The following is a 22061-nucleotide window of genomic DNA, read 5'->3' on the forward strand; positions in this document are numbered from 1 at the left end:
GTGCAGACATTCCAACCCGCCTGGACACCTTCCTGTGTAACCTCATCTGGGTGTTCCTGCTCCATGGGGGGATTGCACTGGATGGGCTTTCCCGGTCCCTCCAAGCCCTGACACTCCGGGGTTCTCCTCGTCCCTCTGTCCCTCTCCCGCCACCCCTCACCCTGCCCCGCCGCTCCCTCCCGCTCTGTCCCGCTCGGCTCCTGCTCGTCCCGGCTCCCCGGGGCTCTGGGAGCGGGGCAGCCCCGGGCAGGGCCATGAGGGGCCGGGCCGGTGTCCCCGCAGGGTCAGACAGCAGAGGGGCGCCCCGGGCCGTGCTGGCAGCTCCAGTCCCGGGCACGGGGCTGCCGGCGCCATTTTCTGCTGGACACGCAGTTTGTGCTGCAGCCGCTCCCGGGTGAGGAGGGGCCGGGCCCAGCCGTGGGGGTCACAGGCAGCGGCACCCGAGCCCAGAGCTCCGGAGCCGCCCCAGCCCACCCCCTGCAGCTGTCCCGGCCCAGCACGGCCCTGCCCGGTCCCACGGCCACAGCGCGGCCTGTCCCGGCAGCAGAGCCGGGCTGGGGCTGCTCCAGCCGCCGTTCCCGCAGGTGCCGGACACCCGTGTGTTCTCTCAGGTGCAGGACGGGCAAGCGACTGGAGCTACAGAAAAGGGAGGGAGGAAAGGAAAGGACAGACCAGCAGGTGGAGCAGTGCCCCAACAGGAACATTTGCCTGGCAGTGCAGAGTCAGAGCTGCAGTGAGTCCCGGACCCTGGGGCCGTGTCGCCCCTCCTGTGCCTCTCACTACTTACCCGCCCCTTCCCCCCCGGCCTTTCCCTCTGTGTATTTTTTCATTCCCTGTTCCTCTCTTCCTCTCCATGATTGTGCTCTGCTGGCTGTCCCTCCTTTCTCTTTTCTCCAAGTCCCTGTCTCTCTTTGTCATCCGACCTTTTGTCGTTGCCCCGATTTCCTGCTCCCTGTGCCTCTTTTTTTCTGTCTCTCTCTGTCCTTCAGCCCATCGCAGTTTTTTCCTTCTCTGTCTCTTTGTCCTGATCTACAGCCCTCTCTGTTTATCACAGTCTGTCTGGCCTGTTCCTTGTTCGTTGTCACTCTCTGCCTGGTATGTCTCCCTCCCTGTGCTTGCTTGCTTGCTTCCTTCCTTCCTTCCTTCCTTCCTTCCTTCCTTCTGTGTGTCCTTCCGTCCTTCTCTCCTCTTCACTCTCACTGTGGTTTTACGTTCTGCGTCCCACCATCCCTGTTCTTCTTCCTGTTCGTCTCCTCTCTCCCTGTCCCTCAAAGCTGCTCCCTGACTGGTTTGCCCACCTCTTCCTCCTGACACTTCTCTCTCTGTCTCCATCCCTCTGTTCTGCTCACCTTCCCTGGTTTTCTTTCTCATTGTTGTTATTCTTGTCTGTCACTCTGTCCTGTTCCCTGCCCCGTCATTTCTTGCTATATCCTCCTGTCCTGCACCCCGCCCCTATGCCCACCTCTCTTCTTTTTACTCCTCCTCTGCCTCGCTGCCCACCCCAGGCTTTTTTCCCATCTTGTTCCTGGTCTCAACTGTCATTTTTCTTTCTCTCTCCTGCTCCCTCTCACTCTTTCTGCATCTCTTCCTCTTTCCCTGCTGCTTCTTTCTCCATGGCCAGATCCTTGCTTGCCTCTTGCTTTCTGTCCTTTTTTTCTTTTCTGTCTTTCTGTCCTCTTATAGGTCTGATCCTTTCTCACTGTACCCCCTGCCCAGCTGCTGCCCCTTCTTTCCTCTCTCTCTCGCTCTGGTTTTCCTTTCTCCATCTCTGTCCCCCTGCCCATCACAGTTGTGTTTTATCCTCCAGTTCTGTCCTGCCCACTGTTCTTTGCTCTTCCTCTGTCACTCTGTCCTGCTCCCTGTGTCTTTTTTTGAACTCCTCCATCTCAGTCCTGCAGCCCATGACTGTTCTTCTCTTCTTCCATCCCGTGGTCCTGCTTCCTGCCCATCTTTGTTTCTTCTTCCATTTGTGCTGCTGCCCATCTCTTTTCCCTTCTTGCTCCAGCTCTGCTGCTCCCTGCCCCTCTCATTCCCTCTCTGTTTCTCTGTCCTTCTCCCTGTCTCTCCCCATCCTTCCTACTCTTCTCTCTGCTCCCACTCAGTTTTTCCGCTCTCTCTGTCACTCTGTCCTGCTCCCTGTCACTGTCATTTCTCTCATCTTTGTTCTGCAGCCCAGTGCTGGGTTTTTGCTCGTCTCTGTCCTGCTGCCCAGCCCAGGCTTTTCTGCCTCCATCTTTGTCCTGCTCCCTGTCTCTTGTTGTCTGCTCTTTCCCTTTGTCCTGCCTACCTGACCCTTTTTCTCGTTCTCTGTCACCCTGTCCTTCTCCCTTTGTGTTTCTCTGACAATGTGTGTCCTGCTCCTTTTCCTTGTCTTTCTCTCTTCCATGTCCTTCTTCCTCTATTGTACTTTTCTATCTATCCCTGTGTTCCTACTGCTTATTCACCTCCTCTGCTGTACTTTGGACTGTGGCTATCGTCGAGTTATGGAATTAATATGTACAATCCATATTCCACCACAGGCTTATAAGCAAGGCTACAAAATTAAAATCTTTGCTTCCAAATCACTATTAACAGGAGAAATAAACTGACGCAAATAGCAAAAATAACTGTCCCCTAGATATAGAGGACTGAAAACCCAAAAGGCATTTGAAGATCTAAACCAAGAAGTCGTGGAAGCTCCCTTGTTAGCCCTGATAGACTGTAACAAACCCTTTCTATTATATTCACATGAACAGGAAGGAATAGCCAGTTAGCCCAGAAATGTCTGCGAGCCAGGGCATATTACTCAGCAGCGCTAGACCTCATAACTCAAGGCCTGATCTCATGCACTAGGGCAGTGGCAGCAGCAACTGTGATGATTGAGAAAGCAAGAAATATTGTCCTGGGCACCTCCTAATGCCAGTGGTTCACTCCTCAGTTTTCATTGCTCCTCTCCAGAGTTCAAGCAACTGTGAACGTGCTACCCTTGGGCAGCACATAGGTTTATGGCGATAAACGCAAATGGTCATTGGCTTCTTGGACTGAACTTTCTATACATGCCACAAGATGCTCTCAGATCCCCTGAGATGTCCCCTCCCTTTGGTGGCCCAGTGGCACGGGCAGCAGAGCCCTGCGAGGGCGAGAATCACGGACTCCACACAATCCAATGTGAACTCCAGAGAAGCCGTTTATTGCTTGTTACAATTCTCCTTAAGTATCTTTTTGACCTGTCCCCGCACTTACAGACTGCATGTAACTGGACAGGAGCTGCTGTTCACGCGCCGCAAACTCTCGAGTGACTGGATGTTACAAATCTGCAGGAGCTCTAGTGCTAAGCAAAAAGTATCTACAAAATTGGTGACTTACTGACTGTTCTTCACTTGCTCAAGGCTGCACGAGGTCACGTAAGACACGGAGGCGGTTTTGGTCCCTTCTGGGTCACATAGGCCTCACAGGCCTGTTCAGTTCAGTTCCATATAATGTCCGTTCTATTCAAGAAAATGCCTCAAATCTCCCACAGAGCCCCACACGGCAAAGCCCAACACATCTCCCCCAGGCTGTCCTGCCCTGGCTGGTGCTGACAGGAGGGGAGACCGGGTGGTGACAGGCCTGGGGGGTGACAGGAGGGACATGGAGCAGTGAGAGGCCTGGGGGGTGACAGGAGGGACATGGAGCAGTGAGGCATTTGACACAGTCTCCCACAGCGTCCTCACAGCTAAACTGGGGGAGCGTGGTCTGAATGATCGGGTAGTGAGGTGACTGTGAACTGGCTGAAGGGAAGAAGCCAGAGAGTCGTGGTCAATGGGGCAGAGTCCAGTTGGGGCCTGTATCCAGTGCAGTGCCTCAGGGGGCAGTGCTGGGGCTGGTGTTATTCAATATATTCATCAACGATTTGGACGAGGGAATAGAGTGACTGTCAGCAAGTTTGCTGATGACACCAAGCTGGGAGGAGTGGGTGACACTGGAAGCTGTGCTGCCATCAGAGACCTGGACAGGATGGAGAGCTGGGCAGGGAAACATTTATTGAAATAGAACAAGGGCAAGTGTAGTAGAGTCTTGAATCTGGGCAGGAACAACCCCGAGATCCAGTATAAGTTGAGAAACGACCTGTTGGAGAGCAGTGTAGGGGAAAGGGACCTGGAGGTCCTGGGGACAGCAGGGTGACCATGAGCCAGCACTGGGCCCTTGTGGCCAGGAAGCCAATGGTACCTGGGGTGGGTTAGAAGGGGGTGGTCAGTAGGTCAGAGAGGTTCTCCTGCCCCTCTGCTCTGCCCTGGGGAGACCACACCTGGAATCTTGTGTCCAGTTGTGGCCCCTCAGTTCCAGCAGGACAGGGAACTGCTGGAGGGAGTCCAGCGCAGCCACCAAGATGCTGGAGGGAGTGGAGCATCTCCCGTGTGAGGAAAGGCTGAGGGAGCTGGGGCTCTTTAGCTTGGAGAAGAGGGGTGACCTTATTGATGTTGACAAATATATAAAGGGCGAGTGTCAGGAGGATGGAGCCAGGCTCTTCTCGGTGACAACCAATGATAGGCCAAGGGGAAATGGGTTCAAACTGGAACTCAGGAGGTCCCTTCCAATCCCTAATATTCTGTGATTCTGTGTGATTCTGTGAGACTCCTGGGGGGTGACAAAACATGGCCCTTTTGTCACAGCACACCGGGCTGTGGAATGCGCAGGGGGTGCGCGGTGCCATTGTGACTGCAGGTGAGGCGCTGCTGGTGACCCCTGCAGTTGGTGTCCTGGGCAACCCCCAAACAGAACCCTGAGACAGGGGTGCCTGAGCCGGACCTGGGAGCGCTGCGGGACAGAGAGGGAGCAGAGACCGAGCCGAGGCTGCAGGAGCCGTTCCCTCCTGTGCGCCTGCCCGGGCTGTGAGCTCGGGCTCAGCCCGCAGTGCTCGCCTCAAAGCCCTCGGTGGACCTTCCTGCTGTCGCCGTGGGGGCAAACCCAGCGTGGGGGCCAGGGTGCTGTTTGCCACAGTAGATGCTGTCGCGGAGCAGCAGCACCCGGCCATGGGCACATCACGTGTCTACTACAAGTTCTCAGCCGCTCTGGACTATGAAGTAGTCACCTTCAACGGCCTCCATATCTCCCTACGCGAGCTCAAGTTCAAGATCAGGGCTCGCAAGAAGTTGAAGGTGACCAAGTGTGACCTGCTGGTCACCAACGCGCAGACCAAAGAAGGTACTCGGGGGCAGTGGGCATGGGGTGGGCAGCAGTAATGTGATGTGGCCAGGGCTGGTTGCTGTGGCTTGTGCTGGGGCCTTGCAGAGCTGCTCTTTTGTAGTTGCTCTTCTGGCAACTGCCTTCTGACCTGTGTTTAGACACACAGCTTGGCATGGAAGGATGCGCAGTTGTTGTGCGATGCGTAGTGCTTGCAAAAGTTTTGGTTTCCAGGGATTCTTCCAGGTAAAATGATAATGAAATGTGAGAGGATGTCATATAACAACAAATTTGCCAGATTTGTTTGAAATCTGGAGGAGAAAGCTGAAAGTGATGGAAATAGAACAGATGGCCTGGGTTTGGTGACTTAATTTTGCCTTTGACTCGTTTTAATCCACCGCATTGGAAAACTGGTTTTCTGGCTGTTGCTGAAACCGCTCACCAGCAACATCTGGATCAAGAGTTTCTCTTTGAGTTTAAATCTAAGCAGAGCCTTTAAAGCCATCTTGCACATGAGTGTTCTCTGAATCTAAATTATACTTCGGAATTTCTTGTTAATAGAACTTCTCTTGTACACCAAAGATATTGTCATTCAGATGCACTTGAGCATCCTTTCATCATTCATTTCTACCGTTTTTTTCCTGGCACTACGTGTTAACCATGTCAGGACAGTACTGAAGCTTTATGGCAGAACATTTATGGTGAATACATGCAAGAAATGTTCTTAGAAAAGTCATAAAAACTTTTAAATCTTAGATACGGTGCTTGATTCTCAGAGATGATAATGGTTTCATGTTACTTAGTATGGTAGTTCAGTCTGGTCACGTGCCATCTTGATACGTTTGAATGTGATTAGAGACTTGGAGGCTTTGGGATGTGACTTCTCAGAAATAAAACAAACTGTAAAGTGTTTTCCTTCCATAAACATTAATCATTTTTTCCCTGTGGTTCTGTGGCACTCTTACAACAATCTTTTCCTTAAAATGAGCACTACTGGTTTGCCTTTTTTCCTCTTCCTGTTTCCTGTATCAAAACTTAAACAGAATAGAATGTTCACTGCAGAACCTGTAGCTTCAGCCTTAGAAGGGTTGGTTGCTGTTTCTCTACAGATACTTAAAATATTTTCAGGAGCGTGTCTGTGAAGAGGAAAGAACCGCATGCATTAGCAGACTCTCCTTTAGTGACGTTTGACACCATTTTGATGCTGATATTCAAACAATTTAAAAAACTGAAAAAGATTTTGCTGCTTGTGTTTGATTATCAAACCTGAAGCTTACTTGAAATGTACCGTTAGTGTGTTGAGATAATAGAAGTGTGATATCACATCTAAAATTTTGCTTTTGTATCTGTAAAGGGATTCTTTGAAGTGCTATGGATTAGTTTTATTTAATATATAACATATTAATATTTATTATAACATATTAATATATATCCTTACTGATGTCTTTTTCTATATTTATGTTGTTTTCAGAATACACAGAAGATAATGCCCTGATTCCAAAGAACTCATCAGTGATTGTTAGAAGAGTCCCTGCTGGAGCAGTTAAAGCCACCAGCAAAACAAATGATGTGTGAGTACCCATGAAGCATTGATTCCTTGTCAGGGGTTCACTGTGTTCACTTTTTGTGTTGATATCAGTTTACAGAGGCATTCAGATTGTATCTTGCTTGCTAAAGCTGCTGTGAATTGTTGTTGGAAGGGGTGGATTTGAATGTATCCATCCCAAAGCGACTCACAGGCTCAGGCCAGCTGGGACAGGAGGTTCCAACTCCAATATGGTAACTTTTAAAATGCTTCTAATGGGTTTTTTCTTGGGTTGATTTTTCTGAGACCCAAGTTGTGTATCCTGATTCCTCTATGTGGAGAGATTCCTTATTATATGTATTTGCTTTTATTGCTTTTCTAGTAAGGACAGGTATGCATTGTAATGTAAACTTCTAATTTGTTCCTGTCTTGGAAAAGTCTGATTCTCACTGTTTGACAATTTCTTGCAGCTGGGTAGGGAGGGATATAGCAGGTGTTCTTATGCCCCACATCTGTTTGCTTTGCATACCAGCAATAGAGGGAAGACCAAGCGTTGCCAGCTGGCAAACCACCCAAACAAGAAGTTTCATTCATAAATGATTCCTGTTAGTTTCCCAAAGACAGTGTCTGTGTCAGGCAAGAGAAAAAGGACGATATCTTGAAGTGTGTTGCGTTTTGTGCAAGTACGATGAACGAATAATGAATCGTGTCCAAACTTGAAACTCAGTAAGCACTTTAGCATGTTACCAAAGATTACCAGTTATCTTTCCATGTCTGTTCTTACCTTGAGCTGATATCTGTGCTCCAGGTTTTCATTCTGTATGACAGAGAATCAGGTGTGTTAATCAAAATTAGAGCTATTCAAACGCAATCCTGACTACAGGGTTATTGCTGCCATTTCTGTATTCATACCAGTTCTATATCAGCTACATTAGCATTGTTTGCATAGTCGTGTTTTCCAACCTTTCCACATAAGACAGACACTGTAAAACCACAATTAGTAGATGTTACTGGCTTGTGGTTTTGCCATGTCTTTCTTATGTTGGTTCTCAATAAATAAAGTAGACTGATGAGTTACAGGGTGTCTCGAACAAACAGTGCAGCAGCATCCTGGTACCCATGAAGCATTTGCTGTGCACGTAAACCTTGGGCTTATGAGTTGCAGTGTTTGTGGGCACTAGCTAGTAATTCTGGACACCATAGCGTTGTGCTTATACACATGGCCTTGTTTTGGGGTTAACTGAAACACGTGTGCTTCGTGCTGTCTTGTCATGCATCCTCCATTTCTGCTTGGTGATAATCTGGAGTATTTGTTTGTGCTGGGTCATCCTCAGGTCTGTGGCTGTGAGTGGGATCCTGGGGCTGTTGTAGCAGTGGCAGGAAGCCTGAGCCTTTCTGTTTGTACATGAACTCCCCAGCAGACCTGAACGGCCTCTGCTCATGGGATGGTTGGGTGAATGATTTGTTACCTCTGTCGATGGTTGCGTGTCTGGTTCATGATGAGTAGCATGCAGATACAGCTCAACGAGTCTGTGGAATCTCAGCAGGTTTCCCAATGTAATCAATATTTCCTAAAAGGTTGTAGTAATTTTAATGGGATCTTAAATAAAATTCTGGCAATTAAGACCTTTTTTTTTCTTGTCACAGGGTTCCTGAGTCACAGAAAATCCTCCAAAGTGCTTCCAGGTGACATTTCTAGAGCTATTTTTAGTCAACACAGTCTATGTAACATATTCAGTATTTTGGCACTTTCATGGGTAGTATAGTAGATATCTGAACACGGTGCTTGGGCTTCCACAAACACACACTGTTCTGAAGACTGTGCTGCTGCTATTTTGTTATTTCTTTGCGATATGACTGATTTATTTCACTAAAGTAAACTGGCACTATGAGGTTTCTATCACTGCTCTTTCTTAGAAACTGAAGTACTGTATCTGATACCTGTTTGTTATACTTTGGATATACAGATTGGCAACAGTTCCTTTCATATTTTGATGGTTGATTATGTAAAAATACAACACTGTAGTACAGAATTCATATTTCTGATGCTTGTATAGCAGAGACAGAATATCTGAGGACTTCCTCTTGCACTGCTTTGTTCTGTATCTGTCAGTCTTAGAGTAAGTTGTGACAAAGCAGATATGGGATTTTGGGTTTGGTTTGGTTTGGTGCTTTTAGTGGCACTGCATGTACTGAGGGAGAACAGTTCATGTATGTGAATACATTTCTACATTCCCTAGACTATCAGAACCTGATGTTCTGAGGTTGAGGTTTTATAATCTCTTTCCACTGGCTCATATTGGGTACAAGAGCTTTATTTCAAGTTCTGATCTCCTTTATTTCTTCTTCTAGAAGCCAAATGGAGCCAGCAAGTGAAACATCAAAAGCCGTATGTAAAACCACAATTTTTCTACACGCTGCACTGAATTCTAAACAATGTAGCCTTGTTTCAGTTTTCCATACATGGACTTAATATATTTCACAGTAAAACATAGTACATGTTTGTGAACACAATGTCTTTGATTCAACACAGCAAACAGCACAGTGTGTTTAGCCTGGAGAACAGGAGGCTGAGTGACACCTGATCATTCGCTACAACTGCCTGAAAGGAGGTTGTAGCGTGAAAGGTGTTGGTCTCTTCTCCCAAGTCACAAGCGGTAGGACGAGATGAAATGACTTCACGTTGTGCCAGGGGAGGTTTAGACTGAGTATGAGGAGAAACTTCTCCTCTGAGAGGCTTGTGGGGCATTGGAACAGGGAAGTGGTGGAATTGCCATCCCTGGAAGTGTTCAAAAGATGTACAGATGATGTTCTTAGGGACGTGGTTTAGAGGTGGACTTGACAGCGTTGGGTTAATGGTTGGACTCGGTGATCTTAAAGGTCTCTTCCAGCCAAAATGGTTCTGTGACTCTGGTTCTGTGAATACACCAGCATGTTTGTAACACATGAAATAGAACATGAATTCTCTGTTTCCTGTGAGTAGAAAGGAGTGCTATCACCTTTAAGAAATCCGACTTCTGCCTGCAGGCCATAGAACTGCTTTCCAAACAGGCGGGTTTTGAATGTCTCCAGAGTTTTAATCCTTTTTAGCTGAAAATCAACAGCTTCCTTACCCCTGTGACTTTGAAGCAGTTGTGATGTTTGACAAGGGCCACTCTCTGACATATCCTGGAGCACTAAGTTGATCTCGAGCGAGTTTGGTTCTCGTCACTTCTTCTCTCTATCCACACGGGCACTCTCAGGCTGGGGTTTGGACTTTCTTTTGAGCAAATACAAATTTCACTGGATTGGAAATGCCTCTTGCAGTGACACTCAGGGGCTATAGTGCAGACTGTCAGACTACAGTAGAGGTGAACTATTGCTGTGTTCTGATTGTAAAACAACTGTGTTTACTTTTTTGTGAACAGATTGATGACTCTTCTGCACGTATGGCCCAGCTTATTAAGGTATATGTACATTCTTGTCAAATGCTTTTTAAAAAAAGGTATTTGCTTAGTATTTTTAGTATTTTCTTATACTTTGATCTATAGCTGGATAACTCTAGTAGTTGTGCTGCGCTTGACAGGATGGGCTGATCGGTGCTGTCCGGCTGTGTGGGCTTAAGTGTGTTTCTGGTGTGTGTGTCAATAAGCACTTGTTTAACAGGCTGCCAATCTGGCTGAAGCCGACGCTTCCGAAGAAGAGAAAATAAAAGCCATGATGATACAGTCCTGCCAGGCATACAATCCAGTCAAGTGAGTGTTGGTCGTCTGTTCTCTGACGATTAGGGAAAAATTGTAGAGATGGTTTTTTTATCATGAGAGACACATGCATCCCTTTTTCTTTTTTCCCCAAATCCTTTTAGTTTCGTGAAGAAAAACTCGGGCCCGCCTCCACCATCATACACTTGCTTTCGTTGTGGACAGCCTGGCCACTATAGAAGGAACTGCCCAACTAACGGGGTAAGATTGTGTGGGACTTGTGGTGCCACTTAGCTTGTAATTTTTTCACCTTGGCAGGTAGGTAACAAAGGCATGAATACTCATAGTAAAACTGGGGTAAAATACGGCAGTTATATGACATTGTTGCAAAGCCCTTCAAAATTCAAGGATACCTGGAATTATAAATGTAAGATTTTCTAGGTCATGGACATTAAATGTGTCCAAAGATCTTTCTCTGTGAACACTGATGCTTATTTTTATACATTTCAATATTATTGGGCATTTTTGTGGTTTTAAGTGTTTTTAATGGCAGTTCACAGTTTTTAGTATATAGTGTAAAATCAAGATGTTTCTGTTGAACCTGTCTGTTCAATATGGGCATGGTTTAATGACACAGGTCTCTGGTTCGGTGTTCATGTCATTTAATGTTTAGCCACTGAGTGTATGTGTGTGAGGCACCAATTCAGCCTTCATGTACAGATGGTGAATATGAGTTTCTGCAGTGACTGGTTCGAGCACTGAATTAAGCTCTCGCTCTGAATTGCGCTTTGGTGGAGATGCAGGTTTGTGTCTTTTCTGAGTGGCTGGTGAGCTTAAGGGATATTTCACCCTTAAAGACCCTGAAGTGAAGCCAAAGAATGTCGATTGAGTTCAAGCACGGCTCGAGCCTTTGGGACAGCCTGCCTGCGAGGGTTTAGTCAACCCTTATTCTTGATAATAGAAGAGGATGAGAGACTTTTGCTGCTTCAAGTAATCACTGAAATGTCATTTTGAGTGTGGCACTTCAGACAAGTCATGGCTGTGTTTCTTTTCTTAATAGGACAAAAATTTTCAGCCTGTCCCGAGAATGAAAAGGAGCACAGGAATACCGAGGAGCTTCCTGATGGAAGTGAAAGATCCCACTACCAAGGGTGCTATGCTGACAAACACGGGAAAATATGTAATACCAACTATCAATGCGTAAGTATGGAATTAATCAGACTGACCCAAAAGGGAACAAGAGAAATAACGCCTGAGTGCTTCTTTTCCTTCTGTTTTATATTTTGAAGACTTCTCAAAATATTTATCAGAGAGCTGTTGGGCTGAGGTTTCCTCCCCATCTCATCGGTTCCCAATCTCATGTGCGAAACAGACATGTTCTGTTGCTACAATCTAAGAAAACTGGCTGTTTTAAAATGCACTTGGTAGCACTTCTGGTTTTTCTGTCATGTTTCTCCTTTTGTAGAAGCTGTGACAGAGACTTCTTTCATTTATGAAATGTAATTACTTGGTGACTAATGTGATCCTGAGCCTGCAATTTACATTTACGCTCTGGCAAAGGGAGGTGGGATTCATTTCACCTGATTTCTAGCCAGCAAAAAATGATTTTTCCAGTCTGAGCAGATTTCTTAGTTGATCCAATGAATGAGAGAGTTCTGCAGAAGGAAAACAGGTACCCTATCCCTCTTCTAGACTTGTGGCTATAGAAAAGTCGTTTAAACTAAATGCTTACATTTAGAAGGGTAATGTGGAGCGAGCAGAATTCCACCTACTGTCTTCATTTCATAAAATCCAAAGCTTGGGAAAGTTTTCCTTTAACCGTCTTTAACTTTGTTCGTTTTCCTTCCCCACTCCCCTCCAGGGAAGCTTATGCGAGAGGAAAGAAGGAAAAGCCTCCCTTCCTACCAGCGGAGCCGCCCTCCTCCTCCTCCTCCCGCTCAGATGAGGATCTTGTTCCACCTGAATTGTTATGTCTCATTTGTAAAGATGTCATGACCGATGCAGCTGTTATTCCCTGCTGTGGAAACAGCTTTTGTGACGAATGTGAGTGTTACTCCCATGTTTGTTAATTCAAATCCTCACATCTGATCTTCTGAAAGCATCAATAGGAGATAATGAGATGACTTTGTTACCTGTTCTGTTTAACACTTAAGGATACCTGGAACAGGAAAGGACTCTTCTGGTATAAAGGAAAAAAAAAAAGGCAGAAGGCTTATTTTCCTTTTTTCACATCTATTGAAACCATCTTTCTGTGTGGAAGGACGGGTATGAGAAGAGCACAGAACTGTGCAGGTCATTACAGTGTTGGATACTGAATGCGTTTAGTTTGTCCACAGCCCTTTCTCTGATACAGAATCACGCAGCCAGCTCTGGTGACTTCCTGTGCTCTGCAACAAACAGTCGGCATTTAATCCACATTCCTCACCACAGGAGAGTTGGTTAAAACCTCCAGAACTTGAAGCTGCTCGTGGTTTTTTGAGATATGTTATATTCGTTAACCTTGAGGTTGGTAACTTCTCACTGTACTGGATGGTGGGAAAAAGACTAATTAAAACACCAGGACACAGCCTACTCTAAATCTTCAACTCTTGCAATAGTGAAATATCAAACCTGTATTTGCTGCATACTACACATTTTTTACACTATTCGATATTTATCATACTGTCAATTCAAGACCACATTCAGCCATTAATCATATGCGTCTTATTATTCACAGGTATTAGAACAGCATTGCTAGAATCTGAGGAACACACATGTCCAATGTGTCATCAGACAAACGTTTCTCCTGATAGTTTAGTTGCTAACAAGTTCCTGCGCCAGGTAACATGATGACTTTTACGTAGATGGTTTGGAAGAAAAGTCCTTTTGGAAAAGAAAATATTAATTTACATCTCCTTAAGCAAGGCCACATTGAGAAAGGCTAAATTTGTATCTCAAACACATGATCTGTTGTTAAGAAGCTGACAACTTTTTAGATACACTCTGTCAAATTCAGGTCACGCTTCTGTTCAATACGATCGCCTCACTTTGAGAATCGGTATCAACACTGAAGTTCTTTACAGACACTCCGAGTCCCCAGCCATTAATATCAGTGTCTGATGTGATGTGTGTTCATGTATCCATATGTTGATTTATTTTAGGATTGACAGCATTTAGAGGAATACACGGGTAATTTTACTCTCTGGAGGCTTTTGCTCATGTATCTCCTGAATTTTCATAGTACATTTTCTAAATATTTTTGTGCTCCCAGACTGTGAACAACTTCAAAAATGGCACTGGCTACAGTAAACAGATTCAGCAGCAGCAGCAGCTGCCACCACCACCAGTGAGACAACCAGTGACACGCAACCCGCAACCTCTACTCCGGCCCACAATTTCCAAACAGAGGGATCCACTAATTCCTCCATCAGCTTCTGTGTCTTCTCATTCTGCTGCTTTGTCATCGTTTGGCCCTACTCAGGCATCTGGGGCAGCTCAGCTGCCAGGAATCCTGCCTTCTGTCACTGTCCCTGGTGTCCCACCAGCAGTGTCCCTGCCCTTCCCTGGACCTTTTCGGTGAGCACATCTGTAGCTTAACCAAAGTTTTTACATGCAGGTGTAATTTTACAGTGAATGTCAAACCTGCTTGAGCGCATTAATTTCTCTTTAGTGAGTCATACTCAGTTACGGACCGTCTTGGATAATAGACATTGAAACACTATAAACTTGAAGTATTGACAAACATGACAGTCGAAGTTTGCGATCCAGTGAAGTCACATGAAAACACATGAAAAATCTGCACTGTTGTTTAGGGCTTATATCCCTTCACCTTTACACCTGGAATGCAGACAGGCGCTCTGCCCAGAAGCCGGTCAGGCTCAGCTGTACCACTGAATGTGCAAGATCACAATCCAAAAGAACCTCTAGGGCAGGCTCTGAATCAGCACATCAGCATTTTGTAATAGAATTTGAGTTCTTGCATGTTCCAAAGCTGAGATTCAGCAGGTGGGTTATACCTACTCTCGGCCTTTCATGTGCAGCAAGCTTAATAAAACGTTTCTGCAGTGAGCTTTCTCTTTAACTCCCACTAATCCAGACAGACCCCTGCTCAGCGCTTCATTTGGAATCAACCAAATTCACATTTGTAAATGTGGTGCTGAACCTTTTTCCTTTTACAATAGTCACCATTTCTTACCTTAGACTTGATATTTCAAGCAGCGCTTCAGAACTCTGTTTGAATGATGTAAATTTGGGTTTTTTGTAGCGAGGCTGATGTGGTTACAGCTCCTGCTGCTCTGGTGAGCGCCGCTGGACTTTCTCAACCCTCCTCTCTGACCAGCAGCGGTTTGTCGGAAGAGCAGGTAAATTTTATTTCAAAATATGCAGTGATTCTTGTATTTTAGCAGAGCTTGTTTTCCAGCGGTCTGTGTTTATTCAAAGGGCTGTCAGGTTCCTGCACTGAGACAACCAGCACTGACAAGTCTCCTGGGCCCGCAAGGACAATCAATACCCACAACTGGTAACTAACTATAACTTTAGAATTTAGTTTTTAAAGTTATCTTCAGATAAACTGAATGGGGTTTTTCTGTCTCCTCTCTCCACTGAAAAAGGTCAGGCAGTGAGAGCCAGTACAGTCTGCTCAGCCAGCGGGAGACCAGGCTGGGAACTGTAAGTATTCTACAGAAATTCAATATATTACTGTTGTAACCTGTTAAAAGAGGCCACAACACGTAACGTAGGCAAAAGCTGGTTTATAATGAAATAATAATGCACAAGTAGTTGTGGAGAATGCAAGTGGTAATAAATTTTTAAATGGCTTCATTTCAATTGTATTGAACAAAGGAGACCTGTGCCTGCAGTAAGATTATTTAAAATGAAACTCCAGTACATGATTGAAAAGGGGACTCTGAAAAATGAACACCTTTTGGGCTAACCATACGTACATATAAAAATGAAATGAACTGAAGCATCAGGTGGAAAGGAACTCTTTTGATTCGTGGCTGAATAGGGCTGAATAAATTGATTTCCCAATATAAAGCATCCTCCAACATTCTTCTGTTGACAACTTAGTTGATACTGATTGAGCAAATTATTGGAAAACCAAGGCTGTTATTTTATGACAATTTTGTATTTCTTCAATCCAGTCATCTCGAGTAGCCAAGCTGCTTTCTCTCAGTTGGAGAGAGAGGAGCCTGTTTTATCTGTTCTTGCCGTGTCAAGTAGGTCCTTCATTCTGGTGTGTGTTTGTTATAGACAGATGGTAAGTGTGTATAAAACCTTAAACATAAATAAAACCAAACCCCACGATCTATCCCGGTGATGATCTGAAATCTCAGGATCTATAAGCAACAAAGTTTTGGGGTTTCTTGAGAGGTTCAAATCAAGGATGCCTGCACAGTGAACACACCCAAAGGACTCGTGCCCCAGCACTGCAACACCACCCGTCTCCGTGCCCACGCCTCCACCTCCCTTGTGTCCTCCAGCACCCCACGTGCTCCCTTTTCCACCAGCGGCAGCACCACCACAGTTTCCTCCTCAGTCTCCACCTGGTCACCCTCCAGCTGCTGGGTGCGCTGTCTCCTTCCAGGGCATTCCCCAGCCCCGAAAACGTCATCAGCTTGGGCACCAACACAAACCATCCCAAGGACACAGGCACCTCCTTTATCTGGGGAGGAGTTTTATAGACAACAACAGAGACTTACAGAGGAGTATTTGGCTCAATGAAGATGCGTTGTTTTCCATTTCTGTGTTTCGATAGCGTATCGCACTGCAGTTCCACGGAAGTGTATCTGACATAAGCAAAAATGACGTTTTTTCCCATCTATTTTTTCACAGCAGATGGTAAATGTGCAAAACTTAAAGCAAACATAATTCTAACACTTTCCTTAAAACTTGTAGTAATTCTGACCTGGTTTTGCTTACATAGGAAGGTCACCTTTTGCATTTGCATGCAGTATGTTTTCTCGCATTGGCCACATTTTGTTTCTTGTGCCTATTTGTGTCTTTTTATAATAACATTCAAACTATAATTGTAATAAATGTCGAACTTATTTTTGCAGGGAAAAAAAGAAGTCCAAACTTGATTTGACAGATGATTTTGCTAAGGAATTGATGGAATACAAAAGGATTCAAAAGGAGCATCGGCAGTTGTTGTCCAGGTAATGACATCCTCATCCTCCTGACAGCTGTGAGGAGGCAGGAAACTGAACAGGTGTAGTTGCTGGATGTTTTGTCTCCCTATTCTGATTGAATAGCTGATGTTTCCTATCCCCAAAAAATCACTTGGGCAGGAGTCTGAATAACTCTCTGTTAGTAACGCTGTCAGTGTCTTCCCTCGTTGAGTCATATCACTAGAAGGTCAGTTTGGAGTTTTTAGATGTGATCTCACCTGACATACAGTTGCCGTACTGGGTTAGAACGTGCAAGCTTTTGCTGGGACACCCCGAAGTGTTCATGAGATAGTCCTGTAGTGAGATTGCAGTACAAGTATTTTCCATCTTGTACAAATTGCCAAATAATTAGTGAAGTTAAATGGACCAACCTGGCAATTTAGAATGGAGCTTTACTGTCTTCAGGTGAAATAATATTTTCTTGATGTTTGATACTGAACTGTAACTATTCAGACTTGCTCTTTTTGCCTCTTACTGCAGCAAAAATGATTTGCATTGCATGTAGTTGCTGAGTAGTTAGAAATGTGCACATTCGTGTACCAGCAGAGGCCAGCACACACCGCCTTAAATCAACCCCCGGTTATGGTGGCTCCTGCGACAGGAGTGCAAATAGATTTTCCCTTCCTGTATGTTTTTAGATGAACGAAGCAGCAGCTGTTGGGTCCTTTAAGCAGAAACTGTTGTCAGGTTCTTAAATTTGCAGTAGCATTAAGTCAACAGCTGTTCTGAATCAACTTCATTTGTGTGTGTGTGTGTTGTGTTTTATTGAAGGTCCAGGTCTCCCCGTGATGCTCCATCTCACTCCAGAAGTTCGTATACCTGCTCCAAGTCAAGACCAGGCTCTTCCCACTCTCGCACCAACTCTGGATCTTTTAGTCATTCCCGGTCTCGTTCCCACTCCCGATCACCGTGTCAAAGAAGAGGCAGAGCGAACAGTCGTGACCGTCGTTCTAGTCCAGGGTCACGTCGTCATTGCCGGTCAAGGTCTCGCTCGTGCAGAAGATGCCGTTCACGGTCACGGTCTCCGGTGTTTAGAGGCCAGTCTCACACTAAAAGGACTGTGCCTCAAGGGGAAGGAGAGAGGGAGTATTTTCACAGGCACACAGAAGGTCCAGCATCTTCTATTAAAGGTTACTATGGCAGACCTGTTGACATCAGAGATCCATTTGAAAAGGAAAGACGCAGAGAATGGGAAAGGAACTATAGAGAATGGTATGGCGAGGTTTACAAGGGCTGTGCTGTTGCTGCTCAACCTCCACGTGCAGTAAACAGAGAGAACTTTTCTCCTGAGAGGTTTGGTCCACCTGGGAGCAGACAAGAGAACTCACCGTGTGCCTGGGGAAACAGGGAGGATTATCCTGGTTGGCAGAGCCACAGAAGTTATAATATAACTGAACATTACGGTGAAGAACCTTCTGGAAGAGAGAGGCCTGGCATCAGTGATCCTAGAAAATCAAAAGAGAAAGAGGTGAAATATCCATGGGGAGATGACAAAGGAAATGAACAGAAAAGACACCAGAAGAGAAGAAAATGCAATGAGAATGAAGGATTTTGCAGTGCTGAGTTGCTGGAAGGTGCAAGAACACCGAGAGAGCCAGTTCCAGCAGGAGACGATAAAACAGCCTCTCTGTTCGTGCTCGCGAGCAGAGGTGCTGCCACCCCTGTAAGAGATGAGCCTATGGAAGCAGATTTGATTGCTTTCAAACCAGGGTCTGAAAAGGAGAGAACAGAGAAGGACAAGCCAAAAGAAAAGAATGACCAGACAAAGTTGAAAGTAGAAGTGGCTGCTCCTCCTAAGAAAGACGACACAATAATAGCAGCTAAAACTTCCCAAGAGACGGTGGACACCGATTGCGAAAATTCTCCTCAAATGGAACCTCCTGTGAAAAAAGCGAAGAAGGAGTTGTCAAAGACAGACGAGATTGAACTGAACCAAGAAAGTGGCGAAAATCTTGTGAGAGGAGCAAATGTGCCTCCTGCAGAAGATCCTCCTGGGAAACCCAAGGCAAGCAGTAGTAAAGTTAAACAGGATAAAGCTGAGGGGAAAGTACAAATAAGAGTAACAGCAGCTGATGGATCTAGTTCACTTCTTGTAGGTTACATCAGGTACCTCATCATTTCTTTCCCTGTTCTTTCTTTCTTTCCTCCTCTCCTCCACCTCCAAAAATGTAAAATGCTTTATGGTGACGAATGAAGGGAACAGCTAAATCTAATGCAAAATAAGGGAATAACCTGCGATCTTTCCTGCTAAACTGTTCCTGAGTCACAAACACATTTTGTTGAAGAAAGCAAGTAGTGTGTACTGCACAGAAAGCTGACAGGGGTCATTCACTGATGACGTGTTTGACCCTTACTTCGGGACTCTTTTTTCTCCCCTGTTCTTATTCACTGCTTGTTGACTCTTAGAGGGGTCCCCTCAATGTCTTCCTTCAAATCCAGTTTCAACTTCTAACATTTTAGAAATTGCTGGAGACTTAAGATAGTGTCTTGATTTTCTAAAAAGTTTTTTAAATGTATGTTTTTCTAAGGAAGAACACGGGGGCATGAGGATAAAACTTCTGTTGTGTATACCTCTTCATAATTGTTTGCTGTTGAAATAAGAATGTATATCTAATTTATTTACCGTTGCTAGCATCATAGGACATGAAGGAATTACCAGATGAGACGAGTCTACAATCTGATTATCTTGTGTCTTTGTTAATTAAATGTAGAATAGAATCATAGAATCATAGAGCAGTTTGGGTTGAAGGACCTTCCCAGCTCCCAGTGCCCCCCCTGCCATGACAGGGACATCTGCACCAGCTCAGGGTGCTCAGAGCCCCGTCCAGCCTGGCCTGGGATGGCTCCAGGGATGGTTCATCCACCACCTCTCTGGCCAACCTGGGCCAGGCTCTCACCACCCTCAGGGCCAACAATTCCTTCCTCATGTCCGGCCTGAATCTCCCTCCTTTAGTTTAAAACCATCACCCCTTGTCCTGTCACAACAGGCCCTGCTCAAAACTCTGTCCCCATCTTTCTTATCGGCCCCTTTTACGTCCAGAAAGGTGCACTAAGGTCTCCCGGAGCTTCTCTTCTGCAGCTGAACACCCCAACTCTCTCAGCCTGTCCCCAGCAGAGCTGTTCCAGCCTCGGGTCATTCCTGGGGCTCCTCTGGCCCCTCTCCAGCAGGTCCATGTGTGTCCTGTGCTGAGGACCCAGAGCTGGCCCAGCACTGCAGGGGGTCTCACCGGAGCGGGGCACAGGGGCAGGATCCCTCCCTTGACCGGCTGCCCACGCTCTTTTTGCTGCAGCTCAAGATGTGTTTGGCCGTCTGGGCTGCAGGTGCTCATGACCAACTCATATCCAGTCCTTCATCCACCAGCGCCCCAAGTCCATCCCTGGGGCTGCTCTCCATCCATCCATCCATCCCTCCATCCCCAGCCCCTATTGATACCAGGGGTCGCCCCGACTCAGGTGCAGGACCTTGCACTTGGCCTTGTTGAACCTCATGGGGATACTAAATTAATAGATTAGGAAGATACTAAATTAATTGGTTGTTCATAATCTTAGCTAGTGGGCTCATCCTTTCTCGTCTGTTCCCTTAATTGAACATCTGAAAAGAAAAAAAAGATTCAGAACTGAAGCAAAAGCCATTTTATAAACTATTACAAAAGATGGTGGTGTGTGTGTCACCTGTTATTAATGTACATTTATTTCCTCTTAGCAGCAGTTCTACTGAGGGAAGGCCCAGGACAAAGACTGAAGAAAAGCCAGATACAAACCAAACCATTTTTTAACTGTTATTTTTAACCGCCATTAATTAGTCTGTTTGTAGTAAAAATGTTGAGTTGTATTATTTTTAAGTGACTGGCAGAAGCAGCGTGTATCATTTATAAAACATCAGCAGAATGCCTTGCAGAAAACATTGCAGCTCTGTTATGTCACGTTTTGCTTGCAATAAAAGGTTTTCAATAAATGGTGCGGTGTGATGAGGTTTCAGTGGTAGCTGAACATCAGCAGAGAAAAGACGAGTTACAGAAAACAGCCGCCAGTAACAGCTTGCCGGCAGCTCACTGCAATGAGAAATAACACACCAACAAGTTTAAGACTGAAAAAAACAGTAGGAGTTTAAATGTTTTGAGGTGATGCCACGTGGGGAGGTCCTGCCAAGAGGCGCTTTCATTTCATGTGCCAGGTGGGCTTGTTTTCAGCTTGTTAAAGGCAGCACATGGACCCAAACATACAGCCACTATTAACTGCTGGTATTATTTTAAAATAACATCATATGTGGACCTGTCACATTTCAACATTGTTCCAGTGTGTTTAGAAAGCTATTGTCATTTGCCAGCCAACATTTACACCTCTCTTTACGATGCCCTGTGATGTGTATTTCCTCTCATGACTGTGCTGAACACCACAGTGTTTGTGGTTTTTAAACAGAACCTTCATTAGTTCCATTTTCTTACGGTGGTGCCACGATAAAGAACCAACCCTCCCTTTACAAGTGGGGTTCAGCAGGTGAGCTCAGCAGCAGAAGAAAGCCCACTAGACATGGGGATGGGGAACTGCGCACACCGGGACGCGGACAGAGATGCACACAGGGGCAGGGTGCGTGTTCAGGAGGGAGCGCAGAGAGGTTTCTTCATTGTTAGCTCGCCAAGGTCTCACTTTGCTGGGATCCACGAATTTTTACGATTACCTGTAGAAACACAAGCATATCCCCTTCCCCAGGTTACTAATGACATAGGACCTTCCTATTGCTGTGTTGTTGGATTAAACACACTAACCTTAGGTACATTTTCGGAAAAATCTTTGACATTTTTGATATGGTGCATAACAGCAGGTTCCATTTCAGTTTCACCTTTAGGATTAAGCCAGTTCAGCACATACGATGCCTTCATCAAAACCTCTCTGGACTCACACCAATTCTCCCTTGTTTTTTCAAAATAGACAAAAGATTTTTCAATGTGCGGTGTGCGCGCTCAATAATTGCCCATCCAGGGGAATTATAAGGGACTCCGAACAGGTGCTGTACCTTCCACTGGATGAGGAAGGTTGCAAGTGTGTCAGAGCGGCACGTGGGGCCATTATCTGTTTGATCTGGGTAGGAACTCCCATGACGGCCAAAGCTTGTAAAAAATGACGCTTTACCGCTTTTGCATTTGCTGAGGTCAAAGCTGTAGCCCACAGCAGCCCTGAACAGGTATCTATGGACACATGAATGTACTTCTGTTGGCCAAATGGTGCAGATTCAGTAATAGCAGTCTGGCCATAATTGGCCTGTCTGCAAGCCCCGAGGATTCACTCCCTTTTGTTGCAGAGGCGCTATGCGGGCACAGTCGGGACAAGCTGCAATAATGGATCGAGGTTGTTCCTTGGTAAGGGCAAACTGCTTCCAGAGCGATGCTGAGGATTGATGGAAGAACTCGTGAGCTTGTCTGGCTTGTTCAAAAGGAGATACGTGGTCACCGCCACGAGTTTGTCTATAATGTTGCTTCCCTCAACTAGACCACCTGGTAGGTTAGAGTGGCTTCCTATATGCATTATAAATACTGGCGCTGTGCTATAATCTAACACGTTCCACAA

The 22061-nt window shown here is 45.7% G+C and overlaps 1 protein-coding gene across 1 annotated transcript; it reads left to right on the forward strand.

The window, feature by feature from the left end:
* Positions 1–4991: 4991 nt before the first annotated feature.
* On the forward strand, positions 4992–21892 carry LOC308046264 (E3 ubiquitin-protein ligase RBBP6-like; the record flags this gene model as incomplete). The annotated part of the gene is made up of 12 exons (XM_080353993.1): positions 4992–5163; positions 6614–6713; positions 7138–7141; positions 10313–10401; positions 10512–10608; positions 11408–11547; positions 12209–12390; positions 13064–13167; positions 13598–13791; positions 16386–16484; positions 17304–18602; positions 21796–21892. The coding sequence occupies 12 exons, from the start codon at positions 4992–4994 to the stop codon at positions 21890–21892; spliced, it is 2577 nt and encodes an 858-aa protein (XP_080210119.1).
* Between the last annotated feature and the right edge of the window lie 169 nt (positions 21893–22061).

The sequence above is a fragment of the Nesoenas mayeri genome (genome assembly GCF_963082525.1).
Source record: "Nesoenas mayeri genome assembly, chromosome: 15".
Taxonomy (NCBI): Eukaryota; Metazoa; Chordata; class Aves; order Columbiformes; family Columbidae; genus Nesoenas; species Nesoenas mayeri.